This window comes from Hemiscyllium ocellatum, chromosome 3, assembly GCF_020745735.1.
Source record: "Hemiscyllium ocellatum isolate sHemOce1 chromosome 3, sHemOce1.pat.X.cur, whole genome shotgun sequence".
Taxonomy (NCBI): domain Eukaryota; kingdom Metazoa; phylum Chordata; class Chondrichthyes; order Orectolobiformes; family Hemiscylliidae; genus Hemiscyllium; species Hemiscyllium ocellatum.
Window position 1 is genome coordinate 142,548,434 of NC_083403.1, and position 22,381 is coordinate 142,570,814.

At 39.6% G+C, this 22,381-nt stretch overlaps 1 protein-coding gene across 1 annotated transcript in view; it reads right to left on the bottom strand.

Annotated features, from left to right (window-relative positions):
- Nucleotides 1–22,381, bottom strand: part of tmem214 (transmembrane protein 214) — a 53,161-nt gene that overhangs the window by 24,158 nt on the left and 6,622 nt on the right. The window contains exons 2-4 of the mRNA XM_060854121.1: nt 8,364–8,569; nt 7,673–7,823; nt 5,379–5,513 (exon numbers count right to left, since the gene is read on the bottom strand). Coding sequence (XP_060710104.1) covers nt 5,379–5,513; nt 7,673–7,823; nt 8,364–8,569 — 492 coding nt within the window. The remainder of the gene's footprint in view (nt 1–5,378; nt 5,514–7,672; nt 7,824–8,363; nt 8,570–22,381) is intronic.

Consider the following 22,381-nt stretch of genomic DNA (forward strand, 5'->3'; position numbering starts at 1 on the left):
GGCCAGTTCCCATAAGCAAAATTAGTTTATTTTTAAACAGGTATTTCACCACCGATGATATGGATGGCAAATAAAACTATTAGGCCAGTTAGCTTAACATCTGTTATTGGGAAAATGTTAGAGCCATAATAAAACGCAGTAGTACTACTTAGAAATATGTCATTCAGAGTCAACATGGCTTCATGAAGGGAAGATCATATCTGACAAATTTACTTGAATTTTCTGGGGGTGTTAACAAGCAGGATCAATAAAAGGCAAAAAAAACCAGCAGAAGTATCATTTGGATTTTTAGAAGAAGTTTTTTCCAGGATGATAATGTGCAACTAGTGTAGTGCCACAGATCGGGGATGGAGCCACAATTTACATTACTTGGATAAGGAAAGTGAATGTACTCGCACCAAAAAAGTGAGAAGAGATGACAACATTTGGTGGGAAGGCAATTGATTAGGATTAAAAAAAAACACGTGGGAAGGGAAATTGCAGTCTCTAAAGAAGGAGGCCATCTGGTGTGTTCTGTGATGGAACTGGTCGTCCTGGGATCAGATTGGGAATACAGGATGGCATTTTTGGAAGAGGTAGGGTGGGAAGAGGTATAATCCAGGTCGCTGCAAGAGTCGGTGGGATTGTAAAAAATGTCTGTATCAAGTCAGTCGTCATTAATGGAGATGGAGGAGTCCAGGAAGGGGAAGATAGGACAGTGTCGAGGCAAGTAGAAATGAGTTCAGGATCATGATGAGACAATGGGTCAGCCGGGGTGGACAGGCTTGTGGATCTTGGGAAGGAGGTAGAACCGGGCAGTGCAGGGTTCCCAGATTATGAGGTTGGAAGCTGTGGGTGAGATTGTACACCTCCAGTACCAGAAGTTCACTATATTCTCACAATCTCTGCAGGGTCCAAGTAGTCAGCTGAGGGTGCAAGTGAGAAAGCAGTCTGCTGTTAAGTTTTATTTAAAGTAAAATGGCATTATTACTAGCATAATGCACTTAAACTATGTAGTTTTTAAAAAAAAAATTATGTGGACCTCTTGATCAACCAGAATATTTGAGCAACCAGTACAATAATAAAAAAAAAAGGCTTTTGTAGCATAAACAGTTTTGGGCCCCTTCTCAAAAGGAGGTTAGAGACAGCTCAGAAGGCTCAAGGTTGATACTGGTATTGAAGTAGTATTTTAAATGGGCAAAGATCGAGGAGGATGAGCCTGTATTCATTAGAATTAAGATGAGGCACAATCTTCTTTAAAATATTCATAATTCTTATGAGACTTGAAATCCAAAGATGTTGTCTCCCACTGTGGGAGAATCCACACTCAGAGTATAATTTCAATAACAAAGCACCATTTAAAACAGAGTCAAAAGATAATTTTTTTGCAGGATAGTGAATCTGTGGCATTCTTTACTGCCGGGGACCATTGTAGCTAGACTGTTAAATGCATTTAATGCTGAGAAAGATTTTAAATTCAAGAAGGAAATCAAGGGTTTTGGTGAAAGGCAACAATAAGAGTGGAGGATCAGATCAGCTATGATTTAACAGAATGACAGGGGGCTCAACTGGGTTGAATGGTCTACTTCTGTAAGGGTTCATCACATGCCTCCAATTACTAGACTCCCCAAAAGATGCCCAAAGTACTCTACACAAAATTCAGTCTGAAATGGTTACAAAGCCACACAATTTATTGGGGCTTGTCCAGTTAAGTTTCTAATCAATGGGAATAAGAACTCAATAAAGTAATCCTTAGAATCTCAGTATCACCATTTGACTTCCAAGAGATGGCCATTGCCTGGAAAGATGTATTCATTTATTATTCATTCATGGGATGACAGCAGTGACAAGGCCAGCACTTAATCATAAGGAACTACATTCTTGGATTACTGCAGTCTTTGTTACGTAGGACAAATGTCATTTGTGCAAGATTGAATGGTTTTCCAAATCTTACCTAATATGAACATGGACTGTTTCAGTACCTGAGATATGGGAGAAAAGGGGAGGACTACAGATACTGGTGAACTGAGTCGAAAAGTGTGGCACTGGAAAAGCATAGCAGGTCAGGCAGCATCCGAGGAAATGTCAACTCCCCTGCTCAGATGCTGCCTGACCTGTTGCACTTTTCCAGTGCCACAGTTTACAACACAAGGTGTAGCAAATGAACTGAACATTACACAATGAACATTGCCACTTCCAAATTTCTGATGGAAGGAAAATCAATGAAGCATCTCAAGGTGGTTGGGCAGAGATACTGTACATATCTAGTCTTCATGTTTTTACACTGAAGAGGTGGGTGTACTGTACCGTTTTTGAGTTAAAAGCTAACACAGCACCAAGTGTTCTGAATAAGGTAACAATGTAACATATGGTCAAAAGCTAGATTAGCTGGTTGCCTGGGAGATGACAAAACAGATTCAAATTAGGCCAGTTTAAATTATGCCCTAAAAAATAATAAATTCCAATCAAGTTTGAATTTAGTACATTCAAAATTTTAAAAGCCAATGACACAATCCAATGCCTTGGGGATATAAGACTGGGGAAATTAACAGCTGGGAGGAGAACTGCCAAGCCAACGGCATCTGCAGACTGCCCAGAGAATAGCTCTCTTAAAAAAGGTACTTTTATTGATCCGTGGCCTGTGAAGCATAATCTCTAACAAGATGACGACGACACAGGAAGATCCAAATAGAAGATTCGACAGCTGGCTGGTTTTGAAAAGATTTACCAAAAATTCGAGTTTAAGTCGGGGATTTTAATCTGACTAGTATTATAGATAGGGAGGTAAATGATAGGTTAGAGGAAGGAGTTTTAAATTAGTTGTTAGTTAATTATTCTGTTGTTATAGAAAAAGTGGTTAATTTTTACTTTAAATATTTCTTGGCCTCTCGAATTTTCAGATTACTGCACAGGATAAATCATGTTGCTGGTTTAAAATTAAGCATGAGTGTTCACTACATATCGTAACAACACCATATTTAAAAACTGTACCATTCAAATTTATACTGTCTTATAGCTTGGTAGGGGGAAAAAAAAAGTGTTATTAACTTGCTACATGTTTGCTCATTTCAATAACCTCAACAAAGCTTACAATTTGTTCAGCACGATCCAGTTCTCATTCAATTTGCAAGCTTTTTAAATGACCTACAAATCATTTATCAAGATCACTAATGTCTTCAAGAGCAACAGTACCAACACCAATCTCTGGAAGATACCATGGCACATCCTTCCAGTCTGAAACAGATGTCCAACGTTAATGTTTTGTCACATAACAGTAAGTAAACAGATTGTCAAGTTATCAGCCTAAGGATTTGGCAATGCTGCCATCAAGCAGTGCACTCATTGCCTGCTTATTGACACTTGGGTCAGGGGAGAGGCAGAGGCACAGTTCAATCTTGGTTCAAAAGATGGACATGAAAGTAATTGCCTTTTGATTCATTACAGCATCTCATTAGGTTTTGCATCAAGCATTCCAGTAAAGCTAAAGTCACTGGGAATCATTTTTCCAGAGGTCAGATTATCTCAGCAGGAATTGCTCAGGTTAGTAGCATCACAATTCCAACTACCTTCAGCTGCTTCATCAAGAATGACTTTCCTTTCATTATACACAGTTAAGTTAATCCGCTCACTTAACCAAGAAGCATTCAGATAATTTTGAAGTTATTGGATAACAAATTAATCCAAAAGCAGCAAGACCTGGAAGCATCTAGAAAAAAAAAAGTTAAACAACAGCAAGTAAACTTTTGTACTATACAGGCACCAGGCAAACTTCTTCAAATAACACTGAATAATGCTACTTAAAATTAAAGGTAATCATAAATGAAAATTCCACAGAGTCATGTCGACTAGTGCATTGGCTACAAAACTATTTGCGAGGTTGGGCATTTCACAGTAGACATTCCTTCACCCAACTGACTAAAGCTTCGGACCATCTGCATAAGCCAGGAAAATGATAGTGCACCTTCTACCACATGCACGAGTAGCAACTACAACTATACCAGGAGAAACTAGGCAGCAGACAGGCAAACCAAACTAATCTGATTGATCAGCATCTCAAGCATTAAATTTCCTCCTTTTCTGGTTTTTAGTTCCCATCTGTCTGCAGTACCTAAGGGATGAACAGGAGCAAATCACCAAAATTTATTCAGCAAACCAGATTAGCTTCAACTATTCCCATATCCTCCTCCAAACCACATACCATCTCAAGGAAATGGTTATTTTAGCTTCATTATTGATGCATCAAGATCCTGGGACCCTGAGTCCACAGAAACATTTTCACGATATTTACTATATCTGTTCCAGGTGGCGTCTCCAACTTCAAGCAACTAGCAATTAGGAATAATTACTAGCCTTAAATCATCCCATTATAGAATGCCAAAAGAAAAAGTACAATTGAAAAATTGTTAAGTACTTTGAAATGGATTGTCTGAGAGATAGCATATTTTAGTTCAAATGAGCAAGGAATTTAAAAACCAATACTTCCACTTTGACAGCTGTTCAAGCCTATAGTCAAGGATCTCTCTTGTGGCTTCACATGAAATAACAGTGAAACATGACTGAAGATTTTATTTTTCAAAATTGATATACATAAAAAGTCACCCAAATTGTAAGAGCAACTCAAAAGTTGTTTACTATATTAAGACCACAGTTCACAAGAAACTACAGGGGATCCGCGATTATTAGAATACGAATTATCCGAAAATCGGGTTATCTGAAGGAGATCGAGGTCCCGATGGAAACATTACATCAAAGACGTGTTTCCAGTGATTAAACAGTCACCGCCTCCAAATGACTGACCTCCCTCCCCATACTTTCCCTACAGAGGGGTGTACCCTAACCTCACCTCGCCCTGCTCTCCAACATTGTTCTGTACAGGGCAACCCTGGAACCTGTCAAAGAGTTGCAGTAAAAAGGTATAAGTGCACGTGCTATTTGGATACTTACCCCACAAAGACAGCAGCAGCAGCAGCAGCAGCAGTCTTGTTGTTGGTACGCAGTCCGGCTGCCCCGGAGACGGGGGGCAAGAAAGAGAACCAGTTCAGGGAGAGGGTGGAGTTAAACCAGGTTGGGGGGCGCGGGAGGCAAGGGCTCACGCGCTGTGCTGCTGCTACTACTCTCCTGAACAGGCAGACTTTAAATGCCTTTCCTCTGGGGCTCGGAGTTTTAAAAAAATCAATTTTCTGAATAGTCGATTATTTGAACGAAAGATAATGCCCGCCCATCTCGTTCAGATAATAAAGTTTCCACTGTATTTGGTTCTTTGACCTTTTATCAAAGTTGGTGTTAAGTGAGGTCTTATTTTAAAAAAAAACTTGAATTCCACTACACAGCAAATACCAAAAGAATTTTCATTCACGGCGTCTCTAAAACTATAAGTTTAAAAAAATGGTTCTTATTACCTGCAGCCTTATCTTGTTCACGCAACATAGTATAGATACAATGGTCGAAAAAGTGCTCCAAATGGTCTGATGTTTTTCCCAAAAGAGATTTGATAACATTCCGAAGTTCTTTGTTAGCAAGACTGTATGGATAGTCTATAAAAAAAAATTTTTAAAATTAATCCCTGCAAACATTCAAAATTGTTCTTCCAAAAACTGACTTGTTCAACAATTACAGTGAACCAAGACTACCAGACATCATGCAACACCACCAGGAATACACAAAAGTTTGTGTTTTAGGATCACAACGATGTTTAATCATTTTAGCCTTTGATCATTCGGTCATAAAATCAGGACAGGATCAATATCCTTCAGCTTATCAAATATGAAGAACACTAAGAAATATCAGAGTTCCCAGTACGTATGGGACTATATTCAATATCAATACAACTTGCTCAAAAAGTCAGCAAATTGACAGGTTTTTCCACTAGTCCCCCAAACCTATGGACAAGTAGCTTATACTTGTATATTGTTTAAAACCAGACACATACATTATGCCAAGAAGAAATAAAATTTGTCAGTGTCAATATTGTGTTACATTTATTTTTCTAGAACTAAAAAAAATTTATAAAACAGTAGCAGATAAATACCACTTCCAAAAGAAAATGAAATCACCAGGAAAAATTCAACCATGGGGGCAACTAGAACAAGATGCATTTTGTGGGACAAAGTGAAAGAAATGAGAAGGAACTACTCCTTAAATCAAGGGTATTAATCAATCACAGTTCTTTCCCATTTTGTTATTGATAGGCGCAGAGAGAACTACCATTGGGGAAGCAGCATTCAGCAACTTCCCAACTTAGACCCTGACATTCTGTTCCCTCTACCTAAAATAGGCACATCTGCCTTGGCTTTCAACACAATAAGAATCTTTCATAAATGAACTCTACCTGCTGCAGTTGACTCAAATCACATGAAACTCAAAACTAAAAGCACAAATTCAAAATTAACAAGCTTCAAAAAGAAAGCAGTGCTCATATTGGAATGGGACAATCAAGTCTCAACTAAGTCAGTGAAGACGACAGATGCTTACACAATAAATAGGACTGGAAAACAGCAAATCAGTTATTTAATAAAATCACACAAGTCGAAATCTCAAACCTCAATGCCTGAAGTTCACAAACTAGAGCAAATAAGCAATCCACAGAGGGGGGATAAAAAAAAGCACACAACAAATGGGGAATACAAAGACCAAGCTTCAAGAAATCATATGCCACTATTCTGTTACTCCACATATCTTTTTTAAAGATTGCTGGAGGAACTCAGCAAGAATTCCAGCTTCTGTGTAGAGAAAGAGTTAAATATGACTCTTATTCAGAACTTATTCTTGAATTTGTCCCTTTTGAACCTCACGTGAAAGAGTCAACTGTAGAAGGTGGAGCATAATGTGGAAAATGAATGAGTTTCATTTTTGCACGTCCCGAAGACAGATCACTGGACCTGAAACATTAACAGATTTCTCTCCAAATGCTGATAGGCCTGAGTTTTCCCACTAACTTCTGTTTTTGACTCTGCATGTGTTGCTAGGCACCTTGCATGAATTAAAAAAAACTAACAAGTCAGTCAAAAAAAAGTTACCAAGTAATGTAGAAATCCTTCATACAAAATTATTTTTTAAAACAAAATAAAATCGCTTTGTGATAGTTACTGCAACTATGGAACAGACTTGGCTTTTATGAACAATAAGTCCCTTAGCTCTCATGCCCATTCCTATCTTATAAGCAAGACACTGGCTGATAAAATCCCATTTCAAAACCAGAAGAGTGTCTTGCACTGCAAAATGAATCAGATTGGATTCAGACTCATTTGCAACTTATTTACCCAAAGCCAAAAGGACAAAATAGCTGGTTCTGACGTAACACTATAGTTATGTTCTTATGGAAAAACCATGCAATAGCTTAATCATTTAAACTAAAAGGGGCCAGAATCATGCTATAGCCAACAGGCAAGGAATGTTCACATTCTCTAAATAATGGTCTAAATTCTTCAATCTCATTAAAGCTAAGTTGCATCGAAGAAACACACGTTATAGCAGAACAGACCATCAGTCCAAACAGGAGCTTGTTATTAAATTATTAATAAACTTGTCTTTAACTCCTTAAATTAGAGTTTTTAAAAGCCCTCACTTCCAAATAAAGAGATGAAGACCACAGTGCACACATTATGTAGCTTTTGACTGTAATATGCAAATTCTCAAATAAAGGGATTAACAAAATACTAAATACAAACAACAGTGATGTCAAAATCCAACTGACCAAATGAATATTGACTGAGAGTAGGGTCTGTGTCTGGTGCTTGTAGCTTATAATTCAAGTATCCAGCCAAATCCTTCACCCAGACAGATGGATTTCCAGGAAACAAATTCTGGCTTTTATCCAGCTGCTCCTGAAGTTCTTTCAAATCAAGCTGTGGAGAAAATGGAGACTACTTGGTAACAACTGCAGTTTATATAATCAAGTAACACTGGACAATTCTTACATTAGATTTTTTTTTCCCCACTAGAGGCAGGTTCAAATAAAAGAAGATAAACTCAGTCTCAGCAGAGTCTTAGCTCTTCAAAACCAAATTAAAATGTTGGGGGAAATCAAGGTGTCTAATTTCAATGATTCCAAACTCACTTTTCAGCTTACCAGATAAAAACCACAAACCATTAGTTCTCTGGCACAATATAAGCATAGCATGGTTCAGAGATTAGGGTGCAATGAGACTGAATGTCCAAAAACTAACATCTAAATATTGATTAAAAATTATTGGTTTGAATGTGGGAATGCCAAAAGTCCATAAAATGTAACTTTTGGTCAAGAAATTAAGTTGGAAATAGTAAATTTCCATGAAAACAAGATTTCCTTAAACATCAATTATGAATAAAAAGTTAACATTTCATGCAGCAAGCAAATTAAAAGCTATAAAAATTGAACAGAAAAATGAAAGATATTTTACACGTACAGCTTTAACAGCAGTCTCCAAAGAAGGAAACCGCTTGTGCTTCAATCCTGTATCACCAGAGGATTTCTTGACCATCTTTCCTCCAGAGAAAGATCTCAGCTGTTGGTTCTCAGGAGCTGATGTTGGAGGAACTTGTTCTTTGTTTTGTTTCTTCCCTATTTTTTCAAATCCAAGCTCAAAAAGAGTTTCAGATGGTTTCAAAGGAGCTAGGAGGGAAAAGAAAAACATTCATCAGATGCAATGACAATGGATTTCCCCATCACCAATTAACTAAAACCAACTTTTCAGCAGTGACCATTGCTGACAGAGTTTTGGTTTAGGCAATAAAGTTAGGATTATAGCACAGCACAAAACATCTGAATTTTGGTTGAAAGTGTAACTAGTTAGTAAGGCTGTATATGAGATTATGCTCCTTTGAATTGTGTAGACTTCGCTTGCCTTGAGAAAACGACAAGCAGCACAACTCATTGGAGAACTCAAACACAGAAACCTCTACACGGCAAATTCATGTAGATGTGCTGATTGAACTACTCAATTTCACTAACATATTGAGTTCCACTGTACAGCCCACCCACCCCCCCAGTCCTGGAATGAGAGAGAAAAACAAAAATTTTTGTCTCTCCCTCAAAAAGTTCATTAAGATACTCTTGTTTAAGTGGGAAAAGGACATGATAGCTCAAAAAAAAAAGGTGCTCTCTCTCAACTCTCATGAGAGAAGTTTTATTTTGGTGTGAAAAGGTAGATGACAAGCCAAGAGACAAGACAAAAAGGAAGCACTTATTAATCACAGTGATTGTTGATAGATGACCAGTCTAAGTGCAGGAGAACTAAGCATTTTCCCCTCTGAGCTCTACAGCGAAATACTTATCAAGTAGTAACCTATATTTGCTGGATACTCCCAAGTATGCAATTGCTGAGTTTCTACAGGATTAGAACATATATTTAGAAAAATGGTGATTACTAAAGACCACAGCTCCCAGAGCTTTAGGTCTGTTCAATACAGTAGCCCAAACCTCAGCAAAATGGAGAGGCCCATAACGTATAGTCTTGAAAACACTCAGAAAAATAAGAGTTAAACTGAAATTGGTGATGATGTCACACTTTTGATCAAGGAGTCAATTACTGCAGGGAGGACGGAAAAGTTCCTCTAAGTGAAGCCATACGAGTAGAATTTTTTAAAAATATTTTTAAAGGGATGGGCACTCACTTTGCTGCCTATGTAGAAAAACCTATGTAGGCAAAACCCAAGTGAAAACATAACAGGGTAATAATAGTAAGGGATTTCAACCTCTTCAATATTAATTGGGACAAGCAGAGTGAAACGCTTATGGGGCAGAGTGCTTAACATGCTTCCATGGGCATCCTAAGATGCAGGAGGTCAGGTAGCATCCGAGGAGCAGGAGAATCGAAGTTTAGGCACAAACCCTTTATCAGCATTCCTGATGAAAGGAATATGCCGAAGCGTCAATTCTCCTGCTCCTCAGGTACTACCTGACCTGCTGTGCTTTTCCAGCACCACACTCTCAACTCAGATCTCCAGTCCTCCTTTCTCCTGGGCAACACAGAGGAAGTCCAACAAGACAGGGGCCTGCGCTGGATTTAATGTCAGCAACAAAGCCAGGCATGTGAGTGTAAGAGGTTACCTTATAGAGGTTTAAGGTCATGAAGGGCATGGATAGAGCAAACAGTCAAGTTCTTTTCCATCAGGCAGCACCGTCCAAAACTAGAATACATGGGTTTAAAAAGAGGACCTATGAGGCAACCTTTGCACATAGAAGGTGGTGAGTGTATGGAATGAGCTGCCAGAGAAAAAGTGTTAAGGCTGGTACAATTACATTTAAAAGGCATCTGGATGGATACAAGAATAGGAAGGGTTTAGAGGGGCATGGACCAAATGGGTCTAGATTAATTGAAGACATCTGTTCGGCACAGATGAGTTGGACCAAAAAGGTCTATTTGTACAGCTGTGACCATCAGTGAGGGAGAATTTCAGCAATAATGACCACAGCGAATGGAAGAGTGAATGGGAGCAGCTTTACAGAAAATTTCACTCAATAGTCAGACATTCAAAAAGAAAAGGGGCAACGAGTGCAGAGCCAACATACTCCCATAATATGGTAAAGAGCAGGATCGACCAGTCTAGATGACCCTGGATTGGACAACGGGGGGGGGGGGGGGGGGGGGGGGGGGAATTAGGCTTACGGCTGTTGGTTGCCTCAAAACAGCAGAAATTCTGAACAAATATAGAAAGTGCAATTAAACGTTAGAAAAATACCAGCAAAGGGTATACGAAAGAAAGTCTGGAGATGAAGCAGAGAACTTATTAAATTTAGGATTCAAAAAAAAAATGAACCAAGCAGAAGAGGCAGCAACATTATTCTTCTAGCTTACACTGAAGTACTCCACTGAGGCACAGCAGACCAGAAACAAATGCTGGCATTGGAACATGGTGGCATGTTGAAGTGATAGGCAACCTAAAGCTCGAGCTCATTTGTAAAGACAAGTGGCTGAAAAAGTTCACTAGTCAGTGATCTGCCTTCTCAAATGTAGAATAAATCATATGGTGAACAGCAATGAATTCAATTTAATTTGCTATAAGTGCAGACAAATCATTGCTTCAGCTGGAAGGTGGATCTGGGGCCTTGGGCAGTGAGAAAGGAGGAGGTAAACAGGCAAGCATTACACTGTGGTTGCATGGAAATGTGCTACATGGGTGTAAGGTGGTGTTTAAAGGACTGAACTGGACCAAGGTGTCCTAGAGGAATGAGGTCTTCAGAATGCTAACAAAGGAGAAGTTAGGAATTGTGTCTGGTGGATATCTGCAATATTCATGGATGCTACTGATGCAAATTACTAATCATCAAACGTTGTCTTGAGAATGTCCAAATAGAGTATAAACAGGCAGGGAAAGAGCCAAGTTCTGAGTTTTGTGAAACAAGAGGTTCAGCTGAGCAAGACTCAAAAACTTGCAGTTAACAATGGTGTGCTGGAGGCAAAGTGGAAAAGCATTATGTAGAGCCATTTAACAATATTGGAAGCATTCAGCATGGGAAGTCAGTTTAACAAGGTGAAAAGTATTCATTATGTGAAGTCAGTTATTCAATGTGTAACAGCAGATGGCTTAATCTTTACATTCACTGATTGATTGGGTGACCATTACAATCAGTATGTATGTTGCTTTATCTAGATGCTCCTCCCTGTAGGATGAACTCCAGTTTCTCTGAACTATATAGTTTTAGAGAAGACCATGAAAACATGTCTATGCACGAGCGATTGTTCTCGCTCCCTCCAGAGCCTGGAATAAAAATGAAGGAGGTTAAACCATACTGTGTCTGAGCATTTTGCTTCGACTGAGAGGGGAAATGGGATGGCAGTCTCAAATTAACACCTTACATTTCCAGATACTAAAGAGGAAAGTGCATATTCTTTTATTTCCTTCTCATCTTAAAGACACAAACTTCGTATTTGTATGCATGCATTTCATGTCACATCTTTATTTTCCTCAGGATTAGCAAATTTTAAAACTGTTCTTTTCACAGGAAGAAACCTTGCAACTGGCTCCTTATTTCATTTCTGTTGCACTTCAACTACATTTCAACAGAAGTGAGCTAATAACTTCAGGCCACAAAACAAAAAAGTTGTATCAACTTTGTGGCTACCTTGAGGACGTTGAAAAGGCGAGCCATTTCATTCCTCCTCACTCAGTCAAATTGAAATAATGTACAGTGGAGATTAACATGGTGAATTATTGGGTCAGCAACAGGTTACATGAGGCAACTGCTCCAGTTGTGTTTCAGATTCAAGATCAAAACTATTTTTCCAAATGTTTCCTCAAAATTTGCTTTCCGATGAGGAACAGAAAAGGTAAAATAAGATTTGGAATTTTTTTCTGGAGACACTACAGGTGCAAAAACTGCACGTATTCTATTCCAAATGCTTCCAATAGTCATTGTGACTATATTTTGAATGTGTGAAATTATAGTAACAGGATATTACCTGCACTCACTGCTCCTTACTAATTATACTGAAAAGGCTAGACATTGATATTTTACAGATCAGTACATTAAACACCACTTGAAACAAGACGTGACAGCTCCAGAAGAAATACAGTCTCCAGGAAACAAGCAAAGACCTGCATATTGGTTGTAGTCACACTTAAAATTCAACATACTGGAGTGATCCCTGGCCAACATGCCTGGGTCAGGCTTGCTGCTGTCCTCCAGTATAACTTTAGTAGATGAGCAGCACCTTCATTCTCTGCTTGGTACCTATAGTCTTCTGGACCCAACATTGAATTCAACGATTTTCAGGGGTTGAGGCACCTTCTCCCAAGTCCTTACCCCAATGCCCATACACAAATTGTTATCACATCATCTGCTATTATAGAGTCATAGAGATGTACAGCATGGAAACAGACCCTTCGGTCCAACCAGATATCCCAACCCAATCTAGTCCCACCTGAACAGCATCCGGCCCATGTCTCTCCAAACCCTTCCTATTCATATACCCATCCAAATGCCTCTTAAATGCTGCAATTGTACCAGCCTCCACCACATCCTCTGGCAGCTCATTCCATACATGTACCACCCTCTGCATGAAAAAGTTGCCCCTTGAGTCTCTTTTATATCTTTCCCCTCTCACCCTAAACTTATGCCCTCCAGTTCTGGACTCCCTGACCCCAGGGAAAAAGACTTCATCTATTTATCCTATCCATGCCCCTCAAAATTTGCAAACTTCTATAAGGTCACCTCTCAACCTCCGACACTCCAGGGAAAACAGCCCCAGCCTGTTAAGCCTCTCCCTATAGCTCAAATCCTCCAACCCTGGCAACATCCTGGTAAATCTTTTCTGAACCCTTTCAAGTTTCACAACATCTTTCCAGTAGAAAGGAGACCAGAAGTGCACGCAATATTCCAACAGTGGCCTAACCAATATCCTGTACAGCCGCAACATGACCTCCCAACTCCTATACTCAATACTCTGACCAATAAAGGAAAGCATACCAAACACCTTCACTATTCTACCTACCTGCAACTCCACTTTCAAGGAGCTATGAACCTGCACTCCAAGGTCTCTGCTCAGCAACACTCCCCATTAACTACTAATCACCCACTAAGAGCTATTCATTCTTCCAGGCTGATGCTTATCTACTCCCTTGTATCACCATCTGTTCGCCTCTTTGGGCTTTAACATTTACTCCTTAAATGCAGCTCACCCCTTTCTCCCCTCCTCAAGATCTTCCATACAAAAACAGTACCTACCATCAGTTGTGAGAAAGCGTCACTGAACCAGAAACATTTACCAATTTCGCTCCACAGATCCTGCCAGATCTGCTGAGCCTTTCCTGCAATTTCTGTTTTTGACACTTAAAAATAAAGGTGGTTATTAGTCACCTCAGCTTCAGTTATTTCAATAATGCCCCTCTAAGAAAAAAAAGGTCAGAAGTAGGAATGTTTAACAGTCAGTTCTGAGAAACATTTTGATTCATATACTGAATCAATACCTGTGTACAACAAAGCCGGAATAAACATGCAGGCATGGGCAGGTTAGTAACAAGCAACATCTGCACCAAGCAAGACAATGAACATCTAAGTGAGAAACCAACCTACATTAAATGAGAAACAGTTCAACATTTTAAAACAAAACTTGCATGATCAACATCAAGTATTAACTCAATCCATCTGTAAATATGCAGTGGCAGTCGCATGCAACATTTACAATATGGAATATAGCATTTTTCCAAGCCATCTTCCAAACACAAACTTCCATCATCTGGGAAGAGAAGGGTAGCAAGTGCCTAAATACACTACCAACAGCAAGTTTTCAACACACACTGATAATTGGAGCCTCAAATTCAAGATGCATTCATTCACACAAAAAAAAACTGATCAGAAAAATGTTCCAAATTTTTGATTGGGACAAGAACTGCAGCAGCTCACTATCTCCTTTCCAAGTGTAATTAGTTGGCCAACACATAATGACCTTGTACTCTTTACATCCCAAAAACAGCTACAAAAGTCCCCAGCAATACACTGTAGCATATACATCTTTTCAACAGCTTATAGATAGAATGGAATCAAAATTGGATGATGTGATAGGAAACACAGCAATCATGAATGAATATTCTTTGGATTGAAGGAAAGTTTGTCAGTCAAACTTCCCAGGTCAGTATTGGGACATTTGCTTTTCTTGATATGCAGGAATTATCAGGATCTTGGTAAGCAGTGAACAACTTCAAAAGTTTGCAGATAACACTAAAAACTTGGAAGGATTGTAAATAATGTGGAACTCCAAAAAGAACATTGACAAGTTGGTGGAATGGCTGGACTGGTTGCATGAGATCAAATACAGACAAGTGAGGGGTCATGCATTTTGGTTTTGGAAAGACAACATAAAAGAGTACAAGTCTAAAAGGGATTAAAAGAGCAGAAAGAACCTGGCTGTCAGTGCTCAAATCATTGAAAGTGGTAGGATAAGTGGAGAGTGCAGTTAAAAGCACCTTTCAGAAAGGTTATGAATTTCTTGAGTATGCCCAGCATTTCATACAGCAAATGTGTCCTAGATGCAAAGGGACAAGCAATTTTAGATTTAATGAGTAATGAGTCAGATTAAATTCAACCTAATTATGCTTGAACATCTGTCAAAAAAAAAATAAAGTGAGTTCAATGCATAATTTAAAGTGAAAAAATGAAATCAGCAACCAATTTTAAACAGACTTCAATGAGATGAGGAAGAAACTGTCCACAAAAATCTGATGGGCCTGAACAAGAATCATGGAGAATGTTTAAAAGGAAAAGCTTCACTTCACAGAACAGCAGTCATAGACAGTTAAAGAGCAATAAAAAAGGTACAATATACAATTGAAGAGATAGCTGAATGGGAAAGATACAAAAACCACAAAAGGGGCACAAAATGGCTAGTGAAAAGAGCAGCTAAAAAAAGGGATTATAAAAAGAAACTTGTCAAGATACCAAAATCTTGGTAAAAAATTTTTATATGTAGTTACGGAAAGGGAAAGCAACAGGTCAGGAGCAATGTTGTCCCACTAAAAAAAGATACTGTCAACGACTCTGGGGAAATGGCAGACATCCTGAATAAATTGCTTTGTCACAGTACATATAGTAGAAAGGATAGCTTGCCAGAAGTTCTAAAGAAATTAAAAATGGATCGAAACAGTGCCCAAATAAAGTTAATGCAAGTAAAACATTAAAATAAATTAATTAATGGATTTATTTTTTTAAAAAGTGACAAATCCTTGGTACATGTGGGTTTCTACTTGAACGTGTTTAAAAAAAAAGGTAGTGTAGGAGCATCTGGTGGATGCCAAAAGGGGGAAAAAAAAAATCAGAATTCCCTAGATCCAGGATTAGAAAGTTACATAATCGCTCCACTTAAGGGGAAAAAAAGGAAAGCCAGGGAGTTACAGACTAGTTAGGCTAACATCTATGGTGGGTAAACTGTTGGAGTCTAATTAAGGTGGTGTTCAGTTGCCTTGTCCTCAATGTTTGAGTCAACCTGGGAGAAATTCAGCACAGATTCATGAAACATAGGTCACCGATTTTTTTCTGAGTTGACAAAGGTAGCAGACAGGGAAGTGTCTATGCATATTGTTTCTATGAACTTCCAGAAGGTTTTTGATAAGGTTCCACACAACAGACTAAGATAGAAGCTCACAAAATTGAAGGGAACTATGACAGAGCTGGGAAAAGAGTTGAGTGACAGGTGACATAAAGTAGAGCTAATGGGTAGGTACTCAAATTGGAAAACATGACCAACAGTGTCCGAAAAGGATCCAATCTATCTCAATCACTCATTTATTAACAAACCCTATAAGCCATTATCCAAGTTATGTCCAAATTTGCTGACAAGGTTAGAGACAAAAAATAACTCCAGTTGCTGGAACCAAAAAGGTAGACAAGCAAAAGGTGCGAAGAACACAGCAAGCCAGGCAGCATCAGGAGGTGGAGAAGTCAACGTTTTGGGTGTAACCCTTCTTCAGGACAAGTTACACAGCATTGCAAACAATGTAGATGAGAGCATAACATTACAAATGCATATTGACAGACGAGGTGAATGGGCAAAACTGTGGCAGATGAGTTTCAATGTAATTAAGTGCAGCAAGTGAGAGATTATCCATTTTGAACCAAAGTAGCCTGATGCATCCTTTTTAGATGAAATTAAATAATGTGGATGCCTAAAAATTGGGACCCAGGTGCATAGATAGTTAAAATGTCAAACAAATGCAGAAAATAAAAATCAAGAAAGCAAATGGAATGCAGGCTTTTATATCTAGAGGCCAAGTACAAGGAAGTCGTTATATAAAACCTTCGTTAGACCCCACTTGGGAGTATTGAACGCAGATCTGGGCACCTTGCCGCAGAGATATATTGGTCTTGAAAGAACAGCTTTACAAGTAGCCTTTACAAGAATGTCACTTGGACTTCAGGGATTCAATTAGAGATGAGATTATGCAAATTAGTCTTTATTCTCTAGAACATCAGAATCAAAACTCACAGCATTAAACAGGAAAAAAGACCACATATATAAAAGAAACTATTTCCACTGATTGAGGATTCTACAACTCAGGGATGCAGTCTCAGAATTAGGACCAGACCATTCAGAAGAGAATTAGGAACCACTTGATCACACACAAGGTAGATGTTTGGAACACATCTCCACAAATGGCAGTGGATGTTGGATCAATTGTGAACTTTAAGTCAGAGACAGGTAATTTTTTTTTAAGCAAAATATTACATGGGATATGGACCAAAGACAGGTATATGGAGTTAGGCCACAGTTCAGCTAATACCTCATGTAATGATGGAAAAGACTCAAGGGACTGAATGGCCTACTCCTGTCCCAAAATGTCTGTTCCTGGAACCAGTGCAATGAGCTAATGGCCACCCTAACAATAGTCATTTCATGATTCTGTGACTGAATGAACCAACATATATGGTTCCTGCACTCCACTGAGTGCTACAGTTTCAGCTGAAACAAATTGCTGGTTGGCTCTGTGAACATGTGCTTTGTGTTGTTTTTTCACTTCATCTGTGCAACCGAAACATTCTTTTTAAGAATGCAAGTGTCCTGCAGACAACTTCCCTAAAATTTTATAGGGGATATTATGCAGTATCTATTCAATTATTCACCAAAAAAATATTCTTGGAAGTATACAACTCTGCCAAGTGGAAAGGCTGGTTCACTGTTTCAGGTGCAGAACTGGAGAATTTCAGGAGTCCGTGCGCAAAATATTTAGGTTCTTTCTTTTTGGGTGTTAATGATCTGACTGTACTTCTGTTCAAAATTGATGGTTGAACTTTCCTCAGCTGTTTAATGGCATTTTCCTCCTTTTTGGCAATGTTTCTCCACCCCTAAAAATCAAAACACTTTCCTCCTCAGGATGTAAATAATGGCAAGGCTGCTTTTATTTCTATTTTTAACTAACGAGGCAACGGAACTCTGGAAGATAATAGGGGTCTTATGATTATGCTCCCATGACAACTTGCAGAACTCGAGTGCAAAAATACCAGTCCATTGTGGCAGCACCAGCTTGTTAAATAAACATCTCCTCCACCCTGAATAGAAATGAATAGGAAGGAATTTCAAATCAATGCATTCCATACCTTACCCACTCACTGAGTGGAAATGGTCTTTGATCACCCTTGCTTCTCTTACAAAAAAAAGGCAGCCTTTGTGTGGAGCTGCAGAAAATTGGAGACACACTAAACGAGTATTGTGCATCAATATTTACTGTGGAAAAGGATGTGGAAGATATAGAATGTAGGGAAATAGATGGTGACATCTTGAAAGAATGTCCATACTACAAAGGAGAAAGTGCTGGATATCTTGAAACACAAAGGTGGATAAATCCCCAGGACCTGATCAGGTGTATCTGAGAAATCTGTGGAAAGCTAGAGAAGTGATATCTCAGCAAGAGGCCGAGCAGTTTGTATCACAGGGGAGGTGCCGGAAGACCAGAGGTTGGCTATCGTGATGCCACTGTTTAAGAAGGGTGCTATAGACCAGCGGGTTTGAAGTCAGTGGTGGGCAAGTTGTTGGAGGGAATCCTGAGGGACAGAATGTACATGTATTTGGAAAGGCAACAACTGATTAGGGATAGTCAATATGGCTTTGTGCGTGGGAAATCATATTTCAAACTTGATTGGAGTTTTTTGAAGAAGTAACAAAGAGGATTGAAGTAACAAAGAGGGAGACTGATTAGCACGGTTAGATCTCACGGAATTACAGGGAGAACTAGCCATGTGGACACAGAACTGGCTCAAAGGTAGAAGACAGAGTGTGGTGGTGGACAGTCGTTTTACAGACTGGAGGTCTGTGACCAGTGGAGTGCCCCAAGGATTGGTGCTGGGTCCTCTATGTTTTGTCATTTACATAAAATGATTTGGATGCGAGCATAACAGATACAGTTAGTAAGTTTGCAGATGACACCAAAATTGGAGGTGTCGTGGACAGCGAAGGTTACCTCAGATTACAACGGGATCTTGATCAGATGCGCCAACGGGCTGAGAAGTAGCAGGTGGAGTTTAATTCTGATAAATGCAAGGTGCTGCATTTTGGGAAAGCAAATCTTAACAGCACTTATAAACTTAATGGCAACTTAACCTAGGGAGTGTTGCTGAACAAAGAGACCTTGGAGTGTAGGTTCATAACTCCTTGAAAGTAGAGTAGCAGGTAGATAGGATAGTGAAGGAGGATTTTGGTATGCTTTCCTTCATTGGTCAGAGTATTGAGTACAGGAATTGGAAGGTCATGTTGCAGCTATACAGGTCATTGGTTAGGCCACTGTTGGAATATTGCGTGCAATTCTGGTCTCCTTCCTATCGGAAAGATGTTGTGAAACTTGAAAGAGTTTAGAAAAGATTTACAAGGACGTTGCCAGGGTTGGAGGATTTGAGCTATAGGGAGAGGCTGAACAGACTGGGGCTGTTTTCGCTGGAGTGTCAGAAGCTGAGGGGGTGACCTTCGAGGTGTACAAAATTGAGAGGCATAGGATAAATAGACGAAGAAGTTTTTTTCCCTGGGGTCGGGGAGTCCAGAACTGGAGGGCATTGGTTTAGGGGAAAGAGATACAAAAGAGACGCAAGGGGAAACTTTCACGCAGGGGTGGTTCATGTATGGAATAAACTGCCAGAGGAAGTGGTGGAGGCTGCTACAATTGCAACATTTACAAAGCATTTGGATGGGTATATGAATAGGAAGGGTTTGGAGGAATATGGGCTGGGTGCTGGCAGGTGGTACTAGACTGGTTTGGCATATCTGGCCAACATAGACCAAAGGGTCTGCTTCCGTGCTGTACATCTGACTTTTCAAAAACAAAAATTACATCCTCTCGTTCTGGGGTCCTCTTCCAAGCAGAAACAGTTACTCCCTTTCAACTGTTGCAAAATTGGGCAGGCTGGACAACCTCTAACAAATCTCCATTTGGCCTTCTTCTCTCCAAGACAGACAATCCAAGCTACTTCCACCTATCCACTGAAATTTATTATTCCTCTAGGTAAGGGATGTTAGGATTTTCAGCTACAAACAGATAGCCAGTTGATGGATGGTAAAGATTTGTTCACAAAAAGTAAAACCAATGCAAAGAATCATTACAAGTATATACGTCCCAACTCAACCATACCACTGTTTCAATGTCACTTTGTGCTCCAGTAAAACCACAATTATGCATGAAATTAAAACAAAAAAATGTAACTCAGCAGATTTTAAATCACTGAGTTGGTTTCAAATCTGATTCCACTATTTGTGCTGAATGAATTTATTTCAAAGTCAGTAAACAATTTATTGTAGCACTCCTCTCTCAGAGGGTTCCCACTTTAGTTCAGCTGACCAGCAATTACTGGTAGAAACAGACAACGTCAACATCAAGTCAAGTTCGGTTACAAGGATGCCTGCAGCCAATTAACTGAACATTCAGAATAAAAACCCATGTGATCAGCAGTCAGCTAGACAGACTACCACAGATACCATTGAATCATAACCCAGCAACAAGCCATTTTCACAACAAAACTAGCAAGAAAAATACTGGAAAACCACAATCCACAGAGCTATCCAGTCAAAACATTTTCTTCATCCATTCAACTAAAATTAGCAATTATAAAATAGCAATGAAACTAAACAAAAGCTATAGTAAATGACTTTTAAATTAACAGCACCAAAAATAATTCACGTTAACAAGTTTAAATTGCACAAATTCTATACAAGCACATCCCACTGAAATAAAAAATTTCAAAAAGTTTAAAGTGGAGGCAATTTAGACATTAAGTGGGGAGCAAAGGGTGGGTACATACCCAACTAATTTCATCAGACCTTTAGTCCTAACACCCAACTCCCATTCCCTCCTTCCCAAGTCTGGGTCTCCTGAAAAGCCTGCTTGGACAGAGTTAAAAATTGCTCACCTTCTGCTACTCTCTGCCCCTCCAATAACAGACCACTTGCTTCCTCCTACTGGTGGTGGTAACCTATAAGAAGCAATCTGATTGGAGAAGCTGCTTATTCAGACGTACAGCATGGAAACACACCTTTCAGTCATCCATGCCAACCTTGGGTCTAAATTAATTTAGACCCATTTGCCAAGATTTGGCCCATATCCCTCTAAACCCTTCCTCTTCATATACCCATCTAGATACCTTTTGAATGTTTTAATTCTACCAGCCTCCACCACTTCCTCTGGCAGCTCATTCCATATATGCACCACCCTCTGCATGAAAAGTTTACTTTTAGGCCCCTTAAGTCTTTCTTCTCACCTTAAACCTATGCCCTCTAGTTCTCACACCTCCCCCCCCCCCACCCCCTGCAGAAAGAGATAGTGCCTATTTACCTTATCCATACCCATCATTTTATAAACTTCTATATAAAAAAAGGTTACCCTCAGCTTCCAAAACTTTAGGGGGAAAAAAAGCCCAGCCTATTCTGCCTCTCCCCATAGCTCAAATTCTCCAACCCTAGCAACATTCTTGTAAATCTTTTCTGAACTCTTTCAAAATTTCTACAGCAGGGCAACCAGAATTGTACAGTACTCCAAAAGCAGCCAAAACAGTGTCCTGCACAATTGCAAAGTGACCTCCCAATTCCTATACTTAATGCACCGATCAATGAAGGAAAACAGACCAAATGCCTTCTTCACTTATCCACTTTCAAGGAACTAACGAACCTGCACTCCAAGGTTCAGAAATACTCCCCAGGACCTCACATTTATCTAAATTAAAAACTTAATCCACCACTCCTCTCCCCATTAGCCCATCCGATCAAGATCCTACTGGATTCGGCAAGAACCTTCTTCATTGCCCATTAAACCTCCAATTTTAATCATAGAATCTTTACAATATGGAAAAATATCATTCAGCCAGCTCCACAATGACCGTCCTTAGAGCATTTTACCCAGTCCTCCCCTATCGTGTAACCCTGCATTTCCCAAAGCTAGATTAGAGTGGTGCTGGAAAAGCACAGGTCAGGCAGCATCCGAGGAACAGGAAATGCCGATTTTCCTGCTCCTCTGATGCTAATCTTCCTTCCCACTTATCCGTTCCACCTTCCTCTCTGACCTATCACCTTCATCCCCATCCACCTACTGTATTTTGTTACCTTCAACCCAGCCCCACCCCCCACGCCCCCTACATTTATCTCTCCACCCCGGAGGCTACCTACCTTCATTCCTGATGAAGGGCTTTTGCCTGAAAAGTCGATTTTCCTGCTCCTTGGATGCTGCCTGATCTACTGTGCTTTTCCAGCACCACTCTGATCTAGACTCAGATCTTCAGTCCTCACTTTTGCCTAGTTGATCTCCTAAAACTAATCCACCTAACCTACACTTCCTCTGGACACTATGGAAATTTTAACATGGCCAAACCCACTTATCTTCACATCTTTGGACTGTGGGAGAAAACCAGACCACCCATTGGAAACCAACACAGACACAGGGAGAATGCACAAGCTCCACAGTTGCCAGAAGACAGAATTGAACCCAAGTCCCCGATGCTGTGAAGCAGCAGTGCTAACCA